The sequence below is a fragment of the Amblyomma americanum genome, chromosome 5 (genome assembly GCF_052857255.1).
Source record: "Amblyomma americanum isolate KBUSLIRL-KWMA chromosome 5, ASM5285725v1, whole genome shotgun sequence".
NCBI classification, from domain to species: Eukaryota; Metazoa; Arthropoda; class Arachnida; order Ixodida; family Ixodidae; genus Amblyomma; species Amblyomma americanum.
The window spans coordinates 183,938,071-183,961,024 of record NC_135501.1 but is presented as its reverse complement, the minus strand read 5'-3'; the positions used below and the strand labels follow the sequence as shown (position 1 = coordinate 183,961,024).

General features: G+C 44.3%; 1 protein-coding gene across 4 annotated transcripts; it reads left to right on the top strand.

The window, feature by feature from the left end:
* The first annotated feature begins 1,090 nt into the window (after nucleotides 1-1,090).
* On the top strand, nucleotides 1,091-21,991 carry LOC144133151 (uncharacterized). 4 transcript variants are annotated; one of them, XM_077666016.1, is made up of 14 exons: nucleotides 1,091-1,315; nucleotides 1,791-1,933; nucleotides 2,782-2,867; nucleotides 4,602-4,873; nucleotides 5,031-5,434; nucleotides 6,304-6,403; nucleotides 7,497-7,605; nucleotides 8,006-8,129; nucleotides 10,550-10,604; nucleotides 12,097-12,267; nucleotides 12,497-12,577; nucleotides 13,791-13,882; nucleotides 14,346-14,540; nucleotides 15,518-21,991. In XM_077666016.1, exons 2-14 carry the CDS (start codon nucleotides 1,860-1,862, stop codon nucleotides 15,579-15,581), a joined length of 1,827 nt encoding a protein of 608 aa, XP_077522142.1. In that variant the 5' UTR covers nucleotides 1,091-1,315; nucleotides 1,791-1,859; the 3' UTR covers nucleotides 15,582-21,991. The 4 variants fall into 4 exon arrangements, with proteins under 4 accessions (XP_077522142.1, XP_077522144.1, XP_077522145.1 ...); XM_077666018.1 differs by having other exon boundaries at nucleotides 1,128-1,269; nucleotides 15,518-18,603; XM_077666019.1 differs by having other exon boundaries at nucleotides 1,154-1,276; nucleotides 15,518-18,603.
* Nucleotides 21,992-22,954: the final 963 nt, after the last annotated feature.

The following is a 22,954-nucleotide window of genomic DNA, read 5'->3' as shown; positions in this document are numbered from 1 at the left end:
ACTTCTCCCCCCCTCCCACTACCTCTCGCCCAACTTGGGCGTTGTCAAACCCCAGCGAGGACTTTCAGCGAGCTGTAGATCTAGATTAAAACGGCCAATAAAAGTGTTTTTCTCCTCCTCCCACGTCAGATATGCTATAACAGGAAAACCGGACGGTGCGTAAATGAGAGATTACGGATGTACCGCAAAGCATGAAGAAGCAATTGCGGGGATGGGCACCTGACCGATCATTGTCTCGCCGCGGCTGCACGCCTCAGTTCCACAACATGCACGTTTCTTTCGCAGCTCGGCAGAGAAAATCTATGAAGCCTACTGTGTGTGTCTGTGCGTGCGTGTGTGTGTGTGAACGCAACAGAGTGGGCACACGGTGGAAAAAGTAACAATCTTTATTCTAACGTTTCGACCAGGGTCTGGCCTTCGTGTATATATATATATATATATATATATATATATATATATATATATATATATATATATATATATATATATATATATATATATATATATATATAGCACTACCGACTGCTCAGTGGAAGTGAGGAAGAAGATACATCCAAGCTGCGAGAGCTTCGCGATGGGGTAGCACGCTTGCGTTGCAGCGAACGAGCTCAACAACAACCGATAAGTTGGTACTTCGGATGGCGATATCGACAGGAAATCAGGGAGGTCGATTGGATAGCGACAACATTTGTAAAGGTGTAGGAGTGTGCGGAAGTACACACGTTGCTTATTTGAACTCTTGTAACAGCCGAAAATTTTTATTTGTGCATATTTTCGGTATTTCTCAACTTTCGTAATTTGCGCCAAATGCACCGGTGCGCCTCTTGCCGATGCCGATGCAACTCGCTCACAGAGCATTCTGTCAAAAATGTTTCATTGTTATGGATCGTCCCTTAGTAGCCCGCCACCACTACTACAGTACAGTACCGATTGTTCGAAACAAAACGTGCACTGAAAGCCATACGACTGACAGCTTCCGGAAGTCCGGTAGCAACGACAAACGAAACAAAACGCATCGGCCTCTCACGTCCTTCGAGCGCTGTTTGGCCGTTCGCTGGTTCGCCGTTCGCGTTCGTCATGCCACCTACCTAGTTCGGCAAACACAAACACCTCGCTATCAAATACGTGGTTTCTGCTGCGATCGGGAGCGTTTCTCAGCTGGAACTTCCTTTCCTGCGCTGTCAGAAGCTGCGCCTCGTTTTTTCGACGCAAATCCCCGAAGGCACCGAGCCGCGGTCTTCCACGCAGTTTTTGTCGGAAGCAAGGCGCGTAAGTTGTGCGTGCTGCCGTCCACTTTTGACACCGCAAGCACGCCGTACGTTGAACCGCTCGAACCACTTGTTCGTATGCATGTCACACTTCTGGTGTTGGCACCGTCCCACGTCCCGCTTTCTGTTCTTGTTTCTCGCTCTCTTGGACCGGCTACCGTTCCGAGAACGCGGCTTGCATTGAAATACGTGGGGCGATCAACCCACTCGTGACCGTCATGCAGCTAGTCGTGAAGCTGGGGTCCGTCGGCTGTGGTGATTAATCGCCTCTGGGCGCCCAATTACGACCCACAGGAGGCTGGGACTTTTGGATATGTGTTCCAGCGCTCACAACTAACGGTTCAGCTCGCTAGTGAAGGACTTCGATGTTCAACGGACCTATTGGGGGAATAAGAAAAAGTAAATTTCGAAGCTTGTTTTCCGTAAACCGTGCCGCGAGCGGTGGTGTTGGTTCTGTTTATCTCGGGACCGGCGCTGGCTGCCGCAAGATTCGCGTCGTCTGTGTGTCTTTCCCGTTTTCAGATCGCGGTCGGGGTGTGCCGTGGTATGTTGTCCGTGCATGATCCGATGTGTTCTCCGGCATCGGTGTGAATGGATCGAGCGTCGGTGCGCGTCTCCGAAGGAGCTTCTCACCACGAAACGCCGCCCGATGACTCGAGTCTGAGGTGAGGCGATGATTGCTTTGCCCTTGGGTGAAAGCGCGGGGATTACTTGCGATGCACCGCGCCGCGTTTGTTTGCTTTCGATCTGTGTATGCCGTGTAGCTAAAAAAAACGTCAGTTTCGGGCACGATTCCTTTCGAGGCCCTGAGGTGTTTCTTTGCGATGACGACGTGAAATTGTAAATTACGATGGTGGGTGTTAGCATGCGAAATTATTACGATGACTGCCAGCAGTCATACGCGGTGCTTGCGCTTATTTTAAAATATTTTTTTTCCTAGCCTGATTTGTTTGGGTTCGTGCGCGTATTAAGCGTATATACGCTGTTCATTTTCCTGGCCTGACTTTATCGACGCCCTTGGTATAGTGGGTAAAGGTAGAAGCAGTAGAAGCGGCCCATCCTTTACCGCATGTGCTTTGCCGTAGTACATTTGTGGTATGGTTTCTTTCACAAGTCATGCTCAGATGGTTTCGGCTGTGAGTTAAACGTGTACGTTTTAAACTGGAAAGCAAATCTGTGTCACATATGTTTTCACTGGCATTGTTATTGCTGTATTAATGCCTGGCTCACTGTTCTAATTTTGTGCGACTGAATTTACTTTTTTTATTTTTGTACACTTCTTGCTTAGCCTTGTGCACGTACGGTTCCTGTGGTTCGTTTACATTACAGTAACCAGAGGCCGACATCGAAAGATGAGCCTTCTAAATTTAATCGACAATAATTTTAAGCCACACATTTATAATGAGCCCATAATCTTGTGTACACATTTAGTCCAACCTCATTAGCCTCATTCAAGTATATTGTAAAAGGTTGCACTTGTGAATATTTTGCTCGCAACAATGCTTGTTTACAGTACATCCTCAAACGAGAGCACTGGTGCTAAACGAAATCCCCCGGCCAAGCCTCCTCGGCGGCGTCACTCAGTCACATCATTAAAAGGTCAGTGATACAAAAAAAAAATGCTTGGTTTAGTGGGCTTTGTTCTTCATGCTGTCTTTCTTGACATTAGGTATGAACAACCAACTAGTCCAAACCCATGGTTTGGACTAGTTGGTAACGAAATTCCTGTGTATTCTCTTAATAATGCACCGTTATATCCGATAACTACTTACAAGTATCTCAGCCTTCACATCACCTCTGATCTAACTTGAAACGTTCACATCGAGCATATAACATCCAGTGCTCACCGAATGCTTGGATACTTACGGTGCAAATTTTCCAAAGCACCTTCCTCTTTAAAATTACTCCTTTATAAAACTCCAATACGGCCCAAGCTCAAGTACGCCGCGTCAATTTGGGATCCAGGTCAAACAAACCTAACACAGGCATTGGAAATGGTTCAGAATAATTCTACTGGCTTAATTCTTTCTAACTATACCAGAACAGCAAGTGTCAGTGCCGTGAAATCTGGCCTTAACTTATCATCCTTGTCATCACGTCGCAAAATTTTTCGTCTGTGCGTTTTTCACAAATTATTCTATCACCCGCAGTTTCGTACCAAACTTTTCTCACCACCTGAGTATGTATCGCCAAGACTAAACCTCATTCATAAGGTTGGCATCCCTTTCTGCAGAACAAACTTTTTTTCAGTCATTCGTACCACACACATCGAATGAGTGGAATCACCTTCCTTCTTCGACGGCCACCATCACTGGTCATCAATTATTCAAGAACGTTCTGGCTAATGTTGTATAACTAGGATACATTTTATATTGTGTTATCTTTATTTTCTCCTGAACGCCTTCACTAACAATGTATATGTAGGAGTCATGTTTGTACCTTGTCTGTTTCATTAACTCCAGTTTGTTAAATTGATCTCACTTTTTTTTTCTAACCACTCCCCTCTATAATGCTGTAGTGGCCCTGAGGGTATAATAAATAAATAAATAAATATTACAAGCTTGTTACAGTTCTTGTGCCAAACAGTAAAGAAGTTTAAATATTGTGATGGTTCATCTTTCCGTTGCAAAAATTTTTACAGCCTAGCTGTGCGTCTATGCCAAAGCTTAGGGGAGTGTGTTTTGAATGATCACGGCAGTACTCTTTTAGGATGCAGTTGTTGCTAGTGAATGATCGGGTCACGGAGGTATGACTTTAAAGAGATAACATGTAAGAAACATGTTAAATGCAGCACTGCTAGATATAGTGGGCAGAAAATGCACGGGCATTGATGGGAAGCTATTTGAACGCTCTTATCTGCTCTTATCTGTTCGGTAGTATGCAAAGCTAATTTCATACTACAACAAAAGTCACAGAGAAATTAAAATTTTTCTCAGAATCCTGGGTTTTTCTATATGCTGTTACAGGTAAGCACAGGTTGTGTTCTGTGGGAGTTATTGATGAAAGTGCGAATATCTTAATCCATCTTTTATTTCGTTCCAGCTTTGCTGTGGCTCATGAGTTCTCTTGTTAGTACTTCGATGTTCCATCAAAAATTTCGTTGTTGCGTCTATAAACAGGGAGGTAATGGCTGTAAGAAATGGAACGGAAAAAGTGATGGAGTTGGGATGGGGGCGGTGGATATTATTGCAATGGCAGGAAAAGCGAAGGTTATGTTAAACAGGCTCCATTATGAGCATCATAGACTGCACTCTCTTCTGTCTGCATTCTATCTTGTCATCAGTAACGGCTGATAGGGGTCTTAAAAGCTTTTTCTCTCGATGGCTTTGCCAGACACGGAGTCTTACAGCAGCCTGGGTCGCCCGTCGCCAGGCACGGTTTCGGGCCGCCAGGGGCGTCGCAGCGATGGTGACCCGTGGGCCGACCATGGCCAGTGGATCCTAGACCCGCCACCTAACTTTGGCGGGTCACCGCCCTGCTTCTCGTTGAGCTACGGGGGTCGCAACGGCTGCGGTGGAGGGACACCAACTCCGGACAGCAGGAACGACTTCCGCTCCCTGCCGCTGAGCGTTGCCCAAGAACGGAAGTCGTGCCGCTCGGCAACGGTGAGTGTTGTGCGGCTGCAAAAACTTTGTTGACTTCGTCGTTATGTTGTAGGCTGCAGGGGTTAATCCGTAGTAGTCTGCTTGTGTTCACGGTGACTTGGCATAAACGTTGTTACTGTCATCGCCTGCCAGTGACATCTTTCTTAATTACCCACAGCCAAGCCACTCGACAGGTGCCCCAACGCGGAGCATTCAGCATGCAAGGCCATCGCATCTTGTGACGAGCGCGTACCCTCCACACTACACCAATTTCCCGCCAAGTCCCGTTGGCAGCTCGGAACGGGACATTCCTGATGTGGTGTCCCGCCCCGTCCTGGCAGCACCCACAGCCACTGCACCCGCTGGCTCACTGAGCACTGCGCCCTTTCGCCGGGGTTGCGGTGATGGTGAAAGGTCGGTGACGGGCATCGTTGGTAGCAACGACAATAATGGTGGCGCTGCGAGCTGGCTTGCAGCGCCCCCTGGTAGCCCACGTCGAACTCACAGTGACCCCATCATCCATCTAGACGAGGTTGACGAAGAGCAGGCGGATAACCCCGGCATCTGGATGTACAGGCCAAGGTACGTTTTTGCTTTGTGTAAGGTCAGGTAGAGCTGAAATATCAAGGAAAGACGAGGCAACTCTGTCCATTGGCGCAGTGCTATAGTGTCACATATGGCGATTCTGATGATGATGATGATGATCGAGGAGCCTTTTTCATGCTAGTGCCATCTGGTGGTTGGAGGAACAACATTCTTACTCTATTCACCTGTCATACCTTCTGCGGTGCTTATTTTTGCTCATCAGCCTTTGACATTCTTAAGCAAATGCTGTGATGACTTGAAGCTCGCCCACTGTTCCATTTTGCCTTTGCTATTGTTGATTTGATCAAACTTCAGCTTATTTTAACTGAGACGTTGGTTTGATCAATACCAAACATGTTAAAAAGGTCTCCTTAATTCAAGTTGTGCTCTATTTAACCGAATTTTAGTCCCCTTGGAGTTTGGATTACATAGGGTCCGTAATGTCTTCACGAGTGTTGGTGTAGACATTTTTGTTGTCTGTAAAATACTGCATTTCTTGGCTGTGTTGGCATATGGAAGCAGAAATTCACACTTTTTCTGAGTAACGTCAGCAGTGTCAATGTGTTTCTCATTGGAGAACTTGTGAGACTTGTGCAGTATAAGCAGCGGGTACATTATTCATTGTCTGGATACGTTCCAGGCTTAGTGCTGCTAAATGTTAGCGAAACCGTAATTTGCATATGCTGACCTGGCTATCGTGATATTGGTTGGGTTTTTGTGGCTGGCTTTGCACCTTACTATTTTTTTTTGCATTGCACAAAGGTCAGATTTGTCTGACAAACATGTCTATTTGATTGTGGTTTCTCACTTAGCTTAACAACTCGTAGCTAGAGATGGTGACAGGAGAGTTATAACCTGTCATGCAGGTCGGGCCACGCGGGTGGTAAATCGGACCCTCCGGCTTCTTCACGAACACGAGCTGTGGTACCCGAGGAGCTGAAGGCACTGCAGGAAATCAATGGCAAGGCAAGTTGGCAGCAGAATGATGCTTTCATGGTAGAGGCGTCTGGCCAGTTAGTTCATATCGTGGTCAAGGAAGGAAACGGGGGTCAGTGTCCTCAGCCGTTTCTGTGGCTGACATGCTGTCTGGGTCAACAGATGCGTATGCGTCAAATTCTTGGCTAGTTGGTGGCGTGTTCTATTTTAAACAGGAACTTCGAAATCTACATCTTAGAGTGCTTTCTTAGCTCCTCCCTCTACCTCCATTGCAAAATGTGCTATTACTTTGTATCTATGTATTTAGTAACACAAAAGTATTGAAGTTTAGAATTTTGTTTTTGATTGATCAAAAGAGATGAAGGAGGTGCATATAGTATCATTCATAGCTGTAGGACATGCAGTCAAATCCCACCACAACGAACGCTGCCGCGACGAAATTTATGCCATAGCAAAGTATTTCCGATTCCCCGTCAGCAAGCAATACAAGGCAATGCAATTATTTCTCCCCACAACCAACTGTTTTCTGAGCGAGGTTCTGCTTCAACACAGCTTTTACGAAGAAGCAGCTGATTTATTTTTGCACATCTAAACATGTCAGTATTTCGTTTTATTTTGCCAAAAAAACAGCAGCATGCTGTTTCGTTATGTGACTAGGTACTACTTCTACACTGACCCTGGTTCTGTGCTGGTTGCACAAACATACTGGTATGTCACAATGTATGTCACAATGTTGTGCATTTAAGAAGGGTGTTGCATTGGTGTCTAGAAACGAGCCTGGCATTTTGAGCCAGCTTCCCAGCAAAAACGGCTAAATTATTAATTTGCTCCAACTCTTGCACCAACTTGTCTCGGGATCCAAACTGATGTTGTAGGAATAAACAGCAGTAATTATATTGCATTTATTTTGTGTGCCTTGCGTGAGCATTACTTCAGCTATGGTGTGATAGATTCAGTATGCCTGTCAAAATTGAAACGGAAACTGCATGGGAAGAAAAAGTTCAATAATTAATTGTTTACTGGGTGGAAGTGAATTCAACATACTTTGTTTGGTTTGAAAAAGAAATGGGGTGGGGAAAGTGCTTATAAGAAGAAAAATACAGTGGCACATATTGCTGTGCAGCTCTGGAACCAGGTACAGCACCTGCAGTCACAGTTGGAACTGCTGAGAAGAATAAAATCTCCGGACAAGCCCTCTCCAGTCGGCTCGGTCAATGGCGTCAGCTTTGCTGGTTTGTGAAAAGAAATAATCTCTTCTTGTCGCCTCTAAGTATTTATTCTTAGTGCCTTTCTAATAGATTCAGCACATTAGAAGTTGGTTTGCTGTAGCAGAGATGGCAGTCTTGCTCAAATCTTGGGAGAGCTGAACCATTTGTCATCGGATCACAGTCAGATGCAGATTGCACTGGTGCCAAGCTGCTCCGATGTGAAATGCTAAAAAAGATGGGTCTTTTAACCGTGCAGACCAAAAACACATTAGTCTATTGAAGCCTAGCTGCCCTTGCACCATTAAGATCGAATCATGGCCATTCATGTGCAGCTGCTAAACGCTGTTGCATTCAAATTCTCTGTGCGGCTGTTTTGTAGTCGCAGGACCGGAGGGTTCGCAGCTCAGTGTGTCGCTTGTTGCAGAACTGCTGGCGGACGTGTACTATGCACAGCGAGAGCGAGACGACTCAATCAGCGAGCGGCTCGCCAGTGCCAACCAGAGCCTGGACGTGTACCAGAAGGAGCTGCAGAAGCTGGCAGAAGCCAGGTGTGGTTGTGCATGTGCTTCTTGCTCACCCTTTTAACATTCTTGCCAAGTTGAAGTTCTTTTCTCTGGCATATATGAAGCACTATGGCAGTCCTGCAATTGTGATATGTAGTTCCCTCATGGGGCAATGCTTTGTCTAGACATTTTGTGAACCTTCCATCAGATTAAGGGTCAAGAATGCAACGTGCAAAATGGGTAAAAGGTTGAAAAGACTGCGGGGATAAGAACAGAAATTGATATAAGTGTGTGCACTATCACCGAGTGATGAATGGCATAGTTAACTTCTGTTCACTTCAACTTTTATTGACCTCAAAGACTTTATTTAAATTATCAAAAGCCTGCATAATCTGATATTTATACTGATAGTTGAAGCCACAGTTGTGAATTCCAGTGCATTGGTGTAGATTTAGCTCAGCCGAGCTACAAAGAAGCACACAAGTCGGTCCCTTGTGGGTTTTTTATGCACTAGCCTGGTTACATACCGTATAAACGCGTGTAAGGGCCGCACTTTTTTTGCCAGATTTGAGGGCCAATTTTCGGGGTGCAGCCCATACATGTGATGTGCGGAAAAAATTTTTTTTGAAGTAAGAACTCAACAATCAGGGAATGAGCGGCATTTATTCTATGTTCAATCGTCACTTGCAGAGTATTCCGACTCTAAACTGGTGCTGTGCTCTAGTGCGCACTTATCGCACAACAAGTGGCGCAGCATTTCCGCTGTCAATGTGTAGCCGTTCCGCTGTCAACGTGTAGCCGTTCTGCGCTTCCATCACTTAGCAGAGCAGCTTTTCTTCCAGTTCAGGAAACTTGCACGGCTTGCCTCGAAAAGCGCGTTTTTTACAGCTTGTGTTCCTCAGTGCATCCTTTTGGTTGCACCATCGTCGGATGCACTTCTCGGCCACGTCGAATTTCCTGCGTGCCGCACGCTTGCCATGTTCGACAGCGAACTCTCAGCCATGTAGCTATCAAGGTGCTTGCGTTATCATGCTAAAACTGCAACGCTCGGCGACAGCACACGAAAGCCACAACGACGGCGAACTACCACGCTACCACAACTCCCATGCCTTTGACAGCCGCAAATGGGTGGAGCTGGTGATACTGATGCCGATATGGATAGCGGGAGCTTGCAACGGAGAAAAAAGTTGATGATGATGATAAGCCGCCGCCTTGGGCGCCATCCGTGGGCGGCACCTGAAAGCTCCTGTGCGCATGCGTTGCCTCTGCGATCAAGTGCGCTGTTGCTCGCAGCCAGAGCTGATCGCGGAGGCCATGGCGCATGCATTTCGAAGGCTATTCCTGCGCGAGTTGAGTCGTGAAAAATTTGGGTGTGGCCCTTACACGGATATTTATTTTTCGGTAATATTTCCTTGGTGAAAAGGGGGTGCGGCCCTTACAAGTGTTTATACGGTAATTAGGTACCCCAGATATTGGTAGGAAACCTTTGAAACGTTTTCATTTGGTGCACATATTCAGATACTGTGTGCTGCCTTTTGGGACATTATATGTAAAGGTCTAGAACAGATAAGACTGTTGTATATTTTCCTCATGAATGCATATCAGACAAGGAAGTCGTAGAAAGTAAACAGACCAACTTGTACCAAATTCTGGAGTAAGTACAGCTGCCAGGGTTTCTGGAAACTGTTGTAAACCTTGCTGTTCATGCTAATGACCTAAATGGTAATGCGACATCTTATGAGACATTTATGTCTTGTCGTGCTTTTGCAAGGTTGTTGTGGTATATCACCTTGAATCTTCTGCTCGTTTTATTTATTTGTAACATTGTCAGACATGTTTTCCTTATTGCAAGGACCCGTACAAGCCTTATCCTTCCCACCGAAACCTTTAATGGATGGAGTGAAAAGTAGGAATTAACTGGAAGTGCCGTTCAAATTGAATGACCCTGAAATAGGCTCTAAACATAGAGCCTACCAAATTTTTAAGATTTATTTGAACCAAGCACGAGTTAATTCATAAAAATAGCCCTGCAGGGCCTAGTTTGTAGTTTGTGTGATTCTCTTTCTTTTAAAGCTATCACTGATGGGAGCAAGGTTGATGATAACTGGCTCTGCGTTCATATGTAATAGTTAATTTTATACTTGCCTGTACGAATGTGAAGCTGCACTGTCCCTAGTTTTGTACTCAGTCATTTTTTTCTCATGTTTTCACTATTGCACGCTCCTTTTCTTGTTTGTTTCAAAATTTATATCTTTGCTCATCTAGGTAATTACTAGTAAGGAAATATGCGACATCTCTTAATTTGTGCTGTCTTATGGTAATGTTTGAATTGATATAGGTTTCAGAGAAGTGAATAATGAAAAACCTCTCAGAATGTGTTCATTTCAGCTTGTTCCCGCAATAGGAACAATTCAGAGAGTTCCAGTCTCTTCTTTCCTCATTCACATTTTTTTGTTTCCCCACAGGAGTGACGCATCAGATGGTTCGAGTGACGAAGACTGTGACAACCTTGTCCTAAGTGTGAGTCACTGTTTGGGGAGCTTGTTTCTCCCTTCTTCTCTTTTTTTTTTTCCACACCCACTAAGTTATTGTCATTCATTAGAGTGCTGTCACAGTTCTGAAATCTTAATCCCAACCTTCTGCCGGTAAAACCAGCTGTGCTATTGGGTCAAACCATGCATGGCTTTGAACTATAGTAAACTGTCACTGTCACACATCGAGCCCAGAAATGCCGGGGTTGCTTAAGTGGGCGCCTTTTTGTCGTATAAGCTGGTTCTTTTAGTTAGTTTATTTCTGAGCGTTCCGAGCGCCTTTCTTAGAATTTATTTGAATTTGATTTGGGTTTGACATTCTGCCACTATTTGTGTGCTGTTTGATTCAAGTTTAATTTGACAACACTATTCGCAGATGCTATATACAGTCACTTCAATTTCTTGGTTTGATGCCGGGAACAAAACAATAAAGGTGAATGGCTTTTCAGGGGCATGGTGAAAAAAACATTTGCTTAACCAACCCTTTCTGCACTGCCAAATTTTTTTTGTAGCAAGTAATGCAATCAGTGTGCGTCCAATTCTGATATTGCACTGCAGATTACCCATAAATGCAGAGTGGCGGAATTGTTCACTGCCTGCTTGTAAATGGGAAGCTACCAGCCATTGATAAAGTCTAGTTTCCTGTGTTTCCACGAAAAATCGCGGAATTAAGCATCTTTCACACAAGTGTGTGCTGACAGATGCATCCTTCTTTCGGATGCTATTGTTGTTAGAGACATCAGTAGGAATGACAGTACAAAGCAAAAATGACCAATTTACCTTATTTGCTCGAATATAATGAAAAGGGGGTGTTTGAGGTCTCTGAAGAACTTGAGAAGAAATATTACGATTATAATGCAATCTCAAACTGTTGAGGCCAACTACAGCCTAGGGTTCCCATACAATATACAGGTGACATGCTAAAACATGGAAGCAGCGAATGTCGATGCTATTTAAGAGCAGAGCCAAACCTTCGATGCATTTATTGCATGCAGCCTCCCGCTTAGTACAGCGGCAGCCGTCGGCATCGCTGGTGCTGCTGCTACTCACTGCTTCGAGCTGCCAAACCTTGCGCCCATTCTTCTTTGCTTTCCCTACTCAACTCTTTCATTGCCTTCACTTTCTCAAAGGCACACACCGCCTTTTTTTCATATCCGTAGCCACCTTCTCCTCGGCAATAGTACACCGTGCAATTTGCCTTTTGCCTTAAGGTCGTTAAACTAGCCTGGTGGTTTAGACACCTCTGAAAAAAAAAAAAAAAAATCACGCTACATTCTTACCTTGGCTCTGAAGTGCATTCTGAAGCATTGTTCGATCTACCGTGCAATTTCGCGGATTCTTTGTTCGCAGTTGGCGGAATATTAAATTTTCTGCCGCAGAAAGTTAGGGGCCCTAGTCATTGATATATGACAGGTGTACCAGTCAGACTTCACTGCATTTACGTCATGAGGCACGTGAGAAATCGTCCTATCTTTCTGCAGGGCCTGGACAAGATCCTGCAGGGTTTGGAGGGCAGCTGGGCGCCTGCACGAGTGACGCGGCACCAGGAGACACTACTGGCCTCCGTGCATCGCTTACGTGACCACCGGGGCAAGAGGGCGCGTCACCGGCTGCGAGCCATCCAGGCCGAGCGGGACGTCGCTCTCGAGAAGGTTGGTGCAACCACTCTTCCTTCAGGGTAGTCGGCTTGGTTTCATTTTATGGCACTAGCAGTGTCTGGAAAATGGTCGTACAGATCTCGATTGGTCAGTCGACGATTGTTGTTCTAGGCTGCTATACCAAACATTTTTGTTCATCATTGGCTCTGAACCGAGCTTGTCAGAATTTTCTCCCCGATTCATTTGTTTTTGTTATTTTGTTCTTTATGTCACTGCCATTTAGGTGAAGGTCTTGGAGAAGGAGCTCCAGGAGCTGCATATGAAAGCGATATGGAAGAGTGAGAACTGGGGCTGTTCAAGCAATGTGAGCAACCTTCTTTGTGACTTTTTTTTTTGCATTCTCCTCTTGTCTTGCATCATAGTTTGCATCATAAGGCAACAAGGCACGAAGCCAAGTGTCGGTTTGTCCTTGGGACACAAGGCTGTTATGAGCAGTGTGGTTCGGAACAAACTACGTACTAGATCAGTTCCAGCCCATTGCCAGTTTTCTTGCTTGTTGAGGTCATGTAACACATTAGTCCCTTGTTTAAGTGCAAGCTGTTTGGCATACGTTCTCGCCCTTTGCTGTATTGCTCCCGGAATTAAACTCGAGCCATGTAACAGATAGTAATGAGGCCTACCGTTGATGATGAAAGAGAATTAACTAGAGCCACACCTCAGGACATGAGGCGGCTGACAGCCTTGTATGAGCTTTTACTCACGAGATTGGGCATCAACGCAGGGTCTGCTCAACTTGTCTGAGCCTGTCGCTTTGTCCAGTCTTATAAGCCATGTAAGAGCATTATGAGCGCTGTCACACGAATGGACCACGTCGCGGCGCCACACCCTTCATCCCGCATATATTGATCAAAGCAGAATAGTATGTGGCATTGGTGTGGGCCCTGTTTTCGGAACAGTCATTAAAGAAAATACGGCAAGCCTTATTCAAACCTCGTGCCGGTTATTCAAGAAGTTCAGAGCATATTTTATTCCTTTCAATCGTATAATTTTGAACACGCACTATTTCGTACATTGGAATAATCGAATAGGCAGATGTTCGATTCACTATTTTAAATTTTCGAATATTCGCACCCGTAGAGTTGCATTTCATGTTTCCATCTCCTCGACAATGAATACCACTGCGTTACAGTGAAATTTCCCATCAGTTATCAGTGTAATGTAATACAGCTGATTTTGCTGGCAATGAACAGTTTTTTGGTGTAGGGTTCCCCATTAGTGAAGCTTTTGCAAAGAAGCGGAGCAGAAAGAACGTAAGGATGTCGATAAATTTAATGTTACAATTTGAAGGTGCGTACTAAGTTCATTGTTATTGCCTGATACTACCTAAAATGGCTGCCGTAGTCATCGCACGCCTTAAATGGCAGCACTGGAATTCTCTAGTGGGTCAGTGCTCAGTGACTGCATTGCGAACGCTTATATGCAATCTTGTATCGTTGTTTCACATCTTCTGTTGCATGAAATTTAATAGCATCATTTTTTTTTTTTGATTTCCTTTCTCTTTTTGGTCCTCACTGCAGGATGCTATACAGCAGGCAACCAATGAGAGGAATGCTGCCGTTGGCCGGTTGCATGAGCTTCAGGAGAGCCTAGCTGCACAAGCCAATGGCAGGTACGGCATGGACATGTGTCTTTTTGGCCTGGCAACTGTCTGAGAAGTCACACTGCAAGGAAACGTTGAGAGCGGGCTTGGTTTAAAGAGCAGGAATTGAACTTGCCGCGGTAGTTCAGTGCTTGTGGTGTTTGAGTGCTGAGACGAAGGACATGCAGTATAATCCCGGATGCGGTGCTTACACTTCGATGGACGTTTTGGCAAGCTGAACTCTCTGCCTTTTCTCTCATTGTAGTTTACTCTCTCTCTCAGTGAAGGCAGAATGCAAAAGGCAGCTGTGTTTTGACACTGTACATTAAAAGGACTAAGCAGTGCCTCATGGCTCACGTGATCAATTGACTCGGTCACATGACTATGACCCCCCGTTCCTACACTTGTGTGACCCTCGTAGCATGTGATGTTGAAACTCATGACATTAAGCGAATGCCCTTCAACTTTTATATTCCTCTTCTTTTTTCGGCAGTGGTGACCGGGGCACTGGTGACGGAGGTGTAAAGATATCGGCGGAAGCGCAGACGGACTTCATTGGTGTCGAAGAGGGTGTGGATGTGGTGACGAGTTCTATACTGCAGCAGCTCAAAGAGGAAGTTCAACGGATTGGTCAGCGCCTCGATGAGGAGATCGCTTCACGGCAGGGGGCAGAACTCAAGTGCCAGAGGTGATCAGCCTATGGGTCATATTTGTCACTGGGGGCAATATAGTATGGCAGATGGACTATTCACATTTGCATGCAGTTTAGTTTAATCCATTGCCTTCTATTTTCTTTTTTTTTTTGGGGGGGGGGGGGGTTACTGCTAGGTCTTCTGAACCAATTTGGTTTCCCACCCCAGAGCACAGGCACTCAATGGATGTGTGTTTTGTTCCAATGGGTGTCTAGAAATAAATGCTGTTGAAGACTACAGACAAAAGATGTTTATTTACATGCTGAAAGTGTTATCCTCGAGTTTGGTGGATGCTATATCTCCAGTGGATGCATTGCATATTGTGGGTTGATTTTTGATGGCTCTACATCACTGGCATCATTTACCTAACCAGAAGAATGCTCTGAAAAGTCTCTTTTATTGCTGCAGTCAACATTATCCTCGCTGTTAAAAAGAATACCTGTTATTTTTCATCAGAAAGACTTCACTGACATTTGCTTCCTGTGATGGCTGTCATGTGCAACAGAAAAAAGAAATAAAATACCAACAAATTAAACGAAATATGTACGTCAAAAATTGGAACCACTGCTGCCATTTATCAAAAAAGTATCGAACATCTGTCCATCAAATTGTCATTGCATGTCATCTCTGGACAGCTGTTAAGAGAGTTAAAAATGACTGGCCATCATTTCAGCGGCTTTGGTAATACATATCTACTTCCCATGGGCATCAATCGGGTGGCTTTAGAAACCAGTCTGTTCGGAAAAAACCATAAAGCTTATCATAAAGCTGCTTCTTATGATAAGGACATGCTAATAGGCATTGCTAATGGGCCATATAAGGCTTTCGTCTTAATAAATAGCACCTTGGAGTCTTTATGTAGTACCCAGTTAAACTACTTTTGGGAGTGCAATACTTGAGAAGACTCCTTCATATGCTTTACTTGTAACACTATTTTATTTTCGTAAATCGTGCATCTCTTTGGTACTTGCAGGTTAGAGGAGTTGGTGAACGGCTTTCAGAAGCGACTCAATGGGCTCAACAACAGCGGCTTCTGACAACGATGAACCGTCGGCCTGCCAACTTTGTCGACTACCGCATTTGTTAGTTTACAGCTGGCCAGCAGTGTGCTGGGACATGTGAGGGAAAGGTCAACATTCCAAGTGAAACGTGTTCTCTTTCTCGTTATTCTCTAGCCTGATTCGACAGATTATGCGTACTCTTGTAGAATATGGAATAAGGTTTGTCACTGCGATAGCACTGCTCTTTATGATAACATATTGATGTGGTGTCTTTGAGTACTAGGTTAAGCAAATTTTGCCTTTCTTTTTGTGTTGTGTTGTTAGGGGTTTTGCATAAATCGTTGTTCAATCGTTTTCTTAAACAAAAATTTTTGAAGCGAATAAGTACTCTTAGTATTTGTGGTTTTAGCCACTATGCGAAGTGAACGCAAATCTGTATGGGGACCCTGCGCATTGGCACCAAACGTCGGTTGTCTTGCTTTAGAACGCGTTACTGTCCAAAGATGGCCAGTAAATTTGTTCAAAGCTTTGTCGTCTTTAGCGGAAGAAGGAAACGCAAGAAGGAAGTGTGTGCAGATATATGCCCTTTGGAGAAACGCCTTATTCACATGCACCTGTGGGTCTGCAAATTCCGACAAGCCTTTTAAAGACACTTTGTCAGAACCCTTTCAGAACCTTGTCAGAACGCAAACCCTGTCGCAATGCAAAGCAAGCATTGCAGAATATTCGTGCTCATTCTATGATGGCATTGTCTGGTTCTGTTGACCTTTGTTTTTTTTTGCCTTGCCAGGCACTTAGTTTTAATGTATGCCACCGCATTCATAGCAACGCTTGAGCACGAGTGGGTGTGCATTGGGGACCAAACTTATAAAAGTATAAACTTTGCACCGCCCTTTAGCTTGCCAACCTGACGGAATAGATACTGCTTTGTTTGTGGGTTTTCGTAGTGACTCATTTTTGTACTGTTGGATGGAGTACATAGCATATATTTCTCTCCTTTATGTAACACAGTGCACAAGAGCTCAGGTATATATACTCACTATTGCTTGTGAATAGTACAAAGCACAGCGGCTGGGCCGTCCCTTTTTTTCCTCCCTCTCGTAACCTTTAACCTTTTCGTGCAATAGGGGTCGCACAGTTACAATTCACTCATTGCATGTGCACCTAGCACTCTCCTTGCAGGCAAAGGATGGCGCGTCATGGGTGGTAACGGTTCTTTTAAAAATGCACATACGCTGCCTTGTGCATCACTAGAGTAGACACTATTGGAGCAGTTACCAAACTAATTACCAAAGCAGTTAACAAAAGTGGTTGTTACCGAAGCTGTTACCGGGGCAGTTATAAGACTACTTTAAGGTTCGCATAGCTGTTCTTGTAATACAAACCTTTTAGTGAGGGCAACGGTTTTTTATATGTTTACATCTTGGGGTTTTAGTGGCACTGTAGGAGCTCTTTTACTAAAAATTACCTGTGCCTTTATTAATGATCTACGGCTCATCATTTTTCTAGTACTTTTTTAGATATTTATTTATATGCAACCATGCAGAGTGTGTGGTTTGGCAGACGGTGTAATCTCTCTTGTTTTTACTATTCTTTTTTTGCACATAGTTCTGATTTTAAGGTATGAGGATGTGCATTGAATGAGTGTCCTGTCACATGTCATGCCCATGCCACACCATGTCAGTAGCTGGTGGTCTTCATTTGTCTGTCATAGCTGCCAACGCAGCACTAAACAAGTGCTGTGTTGTAAAGTGATGCAAGAATTTTTTTTGTTTTAGTTGATTGATTTTTTCTAAAACAAGGCATGTTTTTAGGAGGCGAAGAAAATGTAGTACTGTTTGATTTTAGGTCCCTGCAGTAAATCTTATGTTATTTAAGTACTTGCAGAGGTTTTTGAGCAACGTTTAATTAGGGTGTACTCAATGTTGCAAATTAGGAGCCGCTGCGAGGCCCTTGATGATGAACATAGTGTGCATGGCTTTAGCACCATAAGCTAGAACCTCTGACCTTCGTGCATTTCACAATGAAATTTCAATGTCAGTAATGAAGTACAGTTGTCAACAAATGAAATGCGGTAATCAGAGTAGGTGGTCATGACAAGTATGCGGTAAATGAAGGTAGCACTGTCACAGAATGCAACTGTGCAAGAGCTCAAAGAAAGTTGCATTGTACACAGGACTTCATGGTGGCTATTTTTTTTTGCTATTTTGTGCTCTTGTACTGCTTGTTTCACAATTCAAAAGACAGCAGGCCCAAAGTCGATTCCCGTGGAACATTTATAAGTGAAAACGCCTGTTATAAGTGAAAACACTTATAACAGGCATTCCACATTATGAATACACCTATGGTTTCAGGCTCAAAGTATCCCATTTCATTTGTTGATGACTGTACTCTGCAGCTTCTATTCTTTTCATACTGTTTAGGCACAGTGGTTTGGCTTTCTTCTCTTTTTTTTTCACATGAATTTGTGTGTGTTATTCAAATAACATGCTGATCGTGTGTATGTTGCCATTGCACAAACACAATTAACTACCAAGGTCAGCTTGACCAGCCACCAGCACCTGAAAGTAACTATTTTAGCAACAGCTGTTATATGAGCTGGCAAATACTTTCACAACTACCATAAAGTAATGTTGCTTATAGTTGTACTGCACACTTTGTGCTTTTTAACTGCCAATTCTGGTATACTGATGGTGTTATGCCACTTCACTAGTGCAGCTCTTGAAGTAGCAGGAGGCAGTTTTCCTCAGTAAATATGGCATCTTCCCGGCTCATATTTGATGGCGATAATTGATTCCATTCAATTGACTTCGAAAGTGTTTGCAGTGTGTGCACTTTTCTTTTGTGGAAGTGCTGAAGGTGAGTGTGATTCCGTCCTGACAGCAATTTTTGCAAACATCAGCATTTGTATTTTTGTCTGCCTTCAAGTACGCCAATTTGTGACAGCAATATGCATTTCATGCCGACAACTTGCCTTCGTTGCATCCCAGTGAACCATGGATATCCGTGGGACGTCCCAGTAAGATCCAAAAACTCCCAGCCATAAAGGAATGTCTATAAAACATCCCTGCGACTTCCACATTTGGATATCTTCATCAGAAGAAATGCAGTGTGCGTCCTAGCATGTCATGGGAGCGGCGACATCTGTTGGTGCCTTTCGTCTGGAAATGTTGAAAGTCCAGATACTTTTTGGGTGCTATCATGACACTGGACCTTGAAAGCGTTGCCTGGCACTGCCATCCATATTGGTGCCTGGAATAATTGGTGCATGTAGCATCATTTGGGGTGCTTCATTCTTTTACACCGAGTGCCTAACTATTGCATACCAACAATGGCATATTTTTTGTCCGTGCGTGTGACTTGCGCACTTCTGTCCATTCAGTAGCTTTGGAGACTCGACTAATTTTTGTTGCACACCGCGTTATACATTTAGGATACTTTTAGTACTTGTCATATGGCCATTTGAGTGAGGGATGTCACGAGCACACACATTTAGTACGCCATGTTGAGCACAGTGGAACTTTGAGGCCATGATCTTGGCTGTAGGTGTTCACTCTTGACACTAAAAGCTGTAAACTCATAAAAACGATGATGCATGCTGATCTCACTTCTGCATCGTGTGTTACTGTCACAATATCTGCGCAATAGTTGACTGGGATATTGTTTTCTTATTTTTGCACCTCAAATATTGTAGCAGCACTACTTTGGGTGTTTCTCATTTGTGCAGCATTTCTCAAAGAACAGTATTTCAGTGATGAATTGGCATGAGCTAAACCGGTGAATTATTCGAGCTCAGATTTTGCACAGGAATGGCATTTGGTCAGCAGAATTGTTTGGGGTACTTGCCTGAATTGATCAGAAGTCTGGCATTGCCTGCGGCGACGATGAAACAAGCCACTCTCTCACCAACTGCACTGGTGACGCCATCTCGTTTGTTGGCCATAGAGATTCTGTTGGCCGTGGAGGTTCGGCAAAGGAGAGGGGGGGGGGATGTTTTACTATAGGTTTAAAGACTCCGTTTCAGTTGTTTATCAATGATCACAAAACGCTTATTTTGGCCAGCACTGCACTAAATTTGAAGACTTTCGTGAAAAAGCGCGTGCAAACCTTCCGCAAACCCCTTCCTTTGCCTAGTGTTCCTGTATATGCTCCCGCAGAGAGCAGAGTTGAGCGTCTGTTTTCCCTAGCCGCTCCGAACCCATTCGCCGAGAGGCGATCACATGAGTTTCGTGATGTCAAATGTTCAACCTTCCGCGGGGAAGCTGACTCCACTGGTGCAGTGCACGAGCTACTCCTCTTCAGTTCGACACCCCATGTGAGCCCACGCTGTCGGCTACATTTCACACATTTTCCGTGCACACCTGTGGCGTCAGGTTTGGTTGTTCTGCTGTGGTAGTGAGGAGGGACGCAGTCGTCACCTATGACTGGATGCAGTGCGCCAAACTGCAGCAACCACACTGGAAATGGCAAAGCTTTTTACGAAGTGCCATTTGGAAGGTCGCGGCTGAAGTGCGCCGGCGACTTAAGTGGCTTTTGAGAATAGGCCGCGATAAGTGCACCCAAATATAAATTAATAACTCAGATGAAAAGATGCTTTTTAATAAAAATTAGGAAAGCTAATAATGTCAGCGAGAAAGAGTACTTTCAAGGTCCTTTAAAGATTCGTCATTTCACTGCATTTGACAACGGGCTACATTTGTGAAATGTTTTATGCAAGTAACTGAGTTTGAAATTTTTTTTGTTAGGTCACACACGCCTGTTCAATACATTGGTGTTGCTTTAAATCTGCCTGCCCGCAACAAGCTGCAGAATCATTTTAATGTGGTTCTAGGAAGATGCGTCTTCGTATTTTCCGTGCATAACTCGCACAGAGCACGCGGCAGTGCTAGTTGTGAAAAAAGTAAGACGAGCACGCAAGAAGACAGGACGGGACAGACGCTGTCCCATCCAGGACGGGGCTGCTTGTTCATCTGAAATTACTTGTTGCAGAAAGAAAAAAACTTGCAGGCTCGTTACTAGTATTTTTCCATCATTTTGTCATGACTACGATTTGCTGTGAACCTTTGGCAAATTTTTTTTTCATGCTATATGCACACCCTCGGCAAATCACAGATTAGTTTACGGCGTTACGTTTAAAAACTTACGATCAAGTGCAATTTGCACGCAAATAAAAAAAAACAAGCAAAAGCGCTCTACAAAGCGAGCCCATGAATTCAGCCCCTGTATGCATGAGCAGTGGCTTTCCCGCACAGCTTGGAACATGATGGCGGACCTTCGCACAACTCTGCTCCCTGTGGTAGCATATACAGGAGCACTACCTTTGCCTAATCTCCATGGCTGCCAATCGAGATGGTGCCACCCATGCAATCACTTATTTTGTTTCGTCGCCACTATAGACGATGCGAATATCAGACGTCCTCTGATCGATTCAGGCAAGTACCTCCAAAAAATTTGATATAAAACAATTCTGCCAACCAAATGCCATTTCTGTGAGAAATTTGAGCTCGAACAATTCACTGGTTTAGCTGAGAGAAGCATTCTGTGGCGCACATTTAATTGTGGAGCAGCCTTTATGTATCGTAGGCATGTTTTGATTAATGTTAGTAAGTGACTAGCCCTAGTTATGTAAATTGGCTGGTAAACCATACCTAAAGCACCGTACAAGGACATGATGAAGGCAAGCACTGCTTTTGCTTTTTTCGGAAATAGTTTAAATTTCTCCTTGCGCAGGTGCAGTCTTTGTCAAAAGTATTCAGGCCACATAACTGAGCCAGTCATTGGGTATTGTGGCGAGGCTTCTATTCCTCCAAGGTTCTGTGCATTTAGCAGTACCAACTCATTCTTTGGAGTCTCCAAGCCCTGCGGCTCGGCCTGACGATTGAAGCAGTTACATGATAAATGGTTTGCATACCTCTGACGAGGCAGTATGTTTTTTACAGTGTCTCATTAGTTTGATTTTGTGATTTATAGACGCCCATGATAAATGAGCAAGCTAAGTATACCTTTGCCATAGTGTTGTTGAGCACATCTGCTGCCATTGAGAGCCGAACACTACCAGGGTTCTGAACGAATTCACTGTTTTTTTAATAGAAGGTTGAACTTGTTTGCTTGTTTTGTGTCAAAAGAGACTGCACTTTTCACTATGCACATCTCTGGACTTTTCCTTATTTTCCAGCAACGTTCATGGTTATTACACTTGACAGTATAGCTGCACCGTACAGGCTCCTGTTACCGTGCGCAGCATTAGTATTTGCAAATGCTCCACCAGTGAATGTCCACTGAAAAGTACTGTACTTGTGATCTTGTATACAGTGTATTCCAGATGGCTGTGTATTGATAAGTTAGGGTATTTTTTTACTTGTATACCATCCATAGATTGGTAAGATGTTTTGCCCGTTTTGTTTGTTATGCAATTGTAGGCTAACATAAAATACAAACTGCATATACTTTGCTGTCTGCTTGTTTTTTTTTTCTTCAAGCATGTTGTTCCCTGCACACACAACATACCAGCTTTTGAGCAAATTTGAGAGCACGTGTGCACATCCACACTACAGAAAATTGACGTGTGACAGAGCGATAGCATAGCCACTCCCTATGAACACCCATGCCGTAAGCACCGATTGTGTGTTGTGTGGCCCACTGCCATAGACACCCTGCGGGTGCCGGTTCATGGTTTGACCCCAGACTGATGGCTGGCGCAAGTTGCGTCTAGTAGCTCTGTGCTAGATCTCGCACAAATTCGAATGCAGTTAGTCCCGCACTTGCCCGACAACTTGGGGGCCCACTATCTTTGCCAGATGCCCATGCATGCTTTGGTTTATGGTGTGACTCCCAACCGATGGCTGGCGCAAGTTGAGACTAGTAATTCTATGCAAGAGCTCTCGCAGATTCGAACGCAATCAGTCCAGGACTATAGTAAGATACAACCTAAAAGAAATAAACAGCAGTTGGTAAAAATGGGCCATGGTCTGCGATGTCTTGTGTTACTCCGCTGACCAGTAACCACAGAAAACGAAATCAGCTTTTTAATGTCTGACTGTGTTAAACACGCCAGAGGCTTCAAAATTCTTGAGCCTATGATTTCGTCCGGTGGTTACAGTCTTGTTTAAGCAGCAAGAAACTACGGACTACTCTTTAAGAAGCATAAATGTTTGGGCAAGTTTGTGACACATATTAAGTGCAGAATGGCGTGGCGGAAGAAGATGAAGACGAGAGTAACACACACCTTCTCGTACTTGTCTTTTTTTCTGCCGCACAATTCTTCGCTTAACGCAACTACTTTTTTGTCGTGGAGGAATTCTGTGCACTGGTCCTGAATGTGGGCCGAGCTTCACTGAAGTCTTATATTTTATCAGTCTTTTGTGTGGCAATATTGGAGCCCACAATATTTGCCCCGGGAACTCACCGAG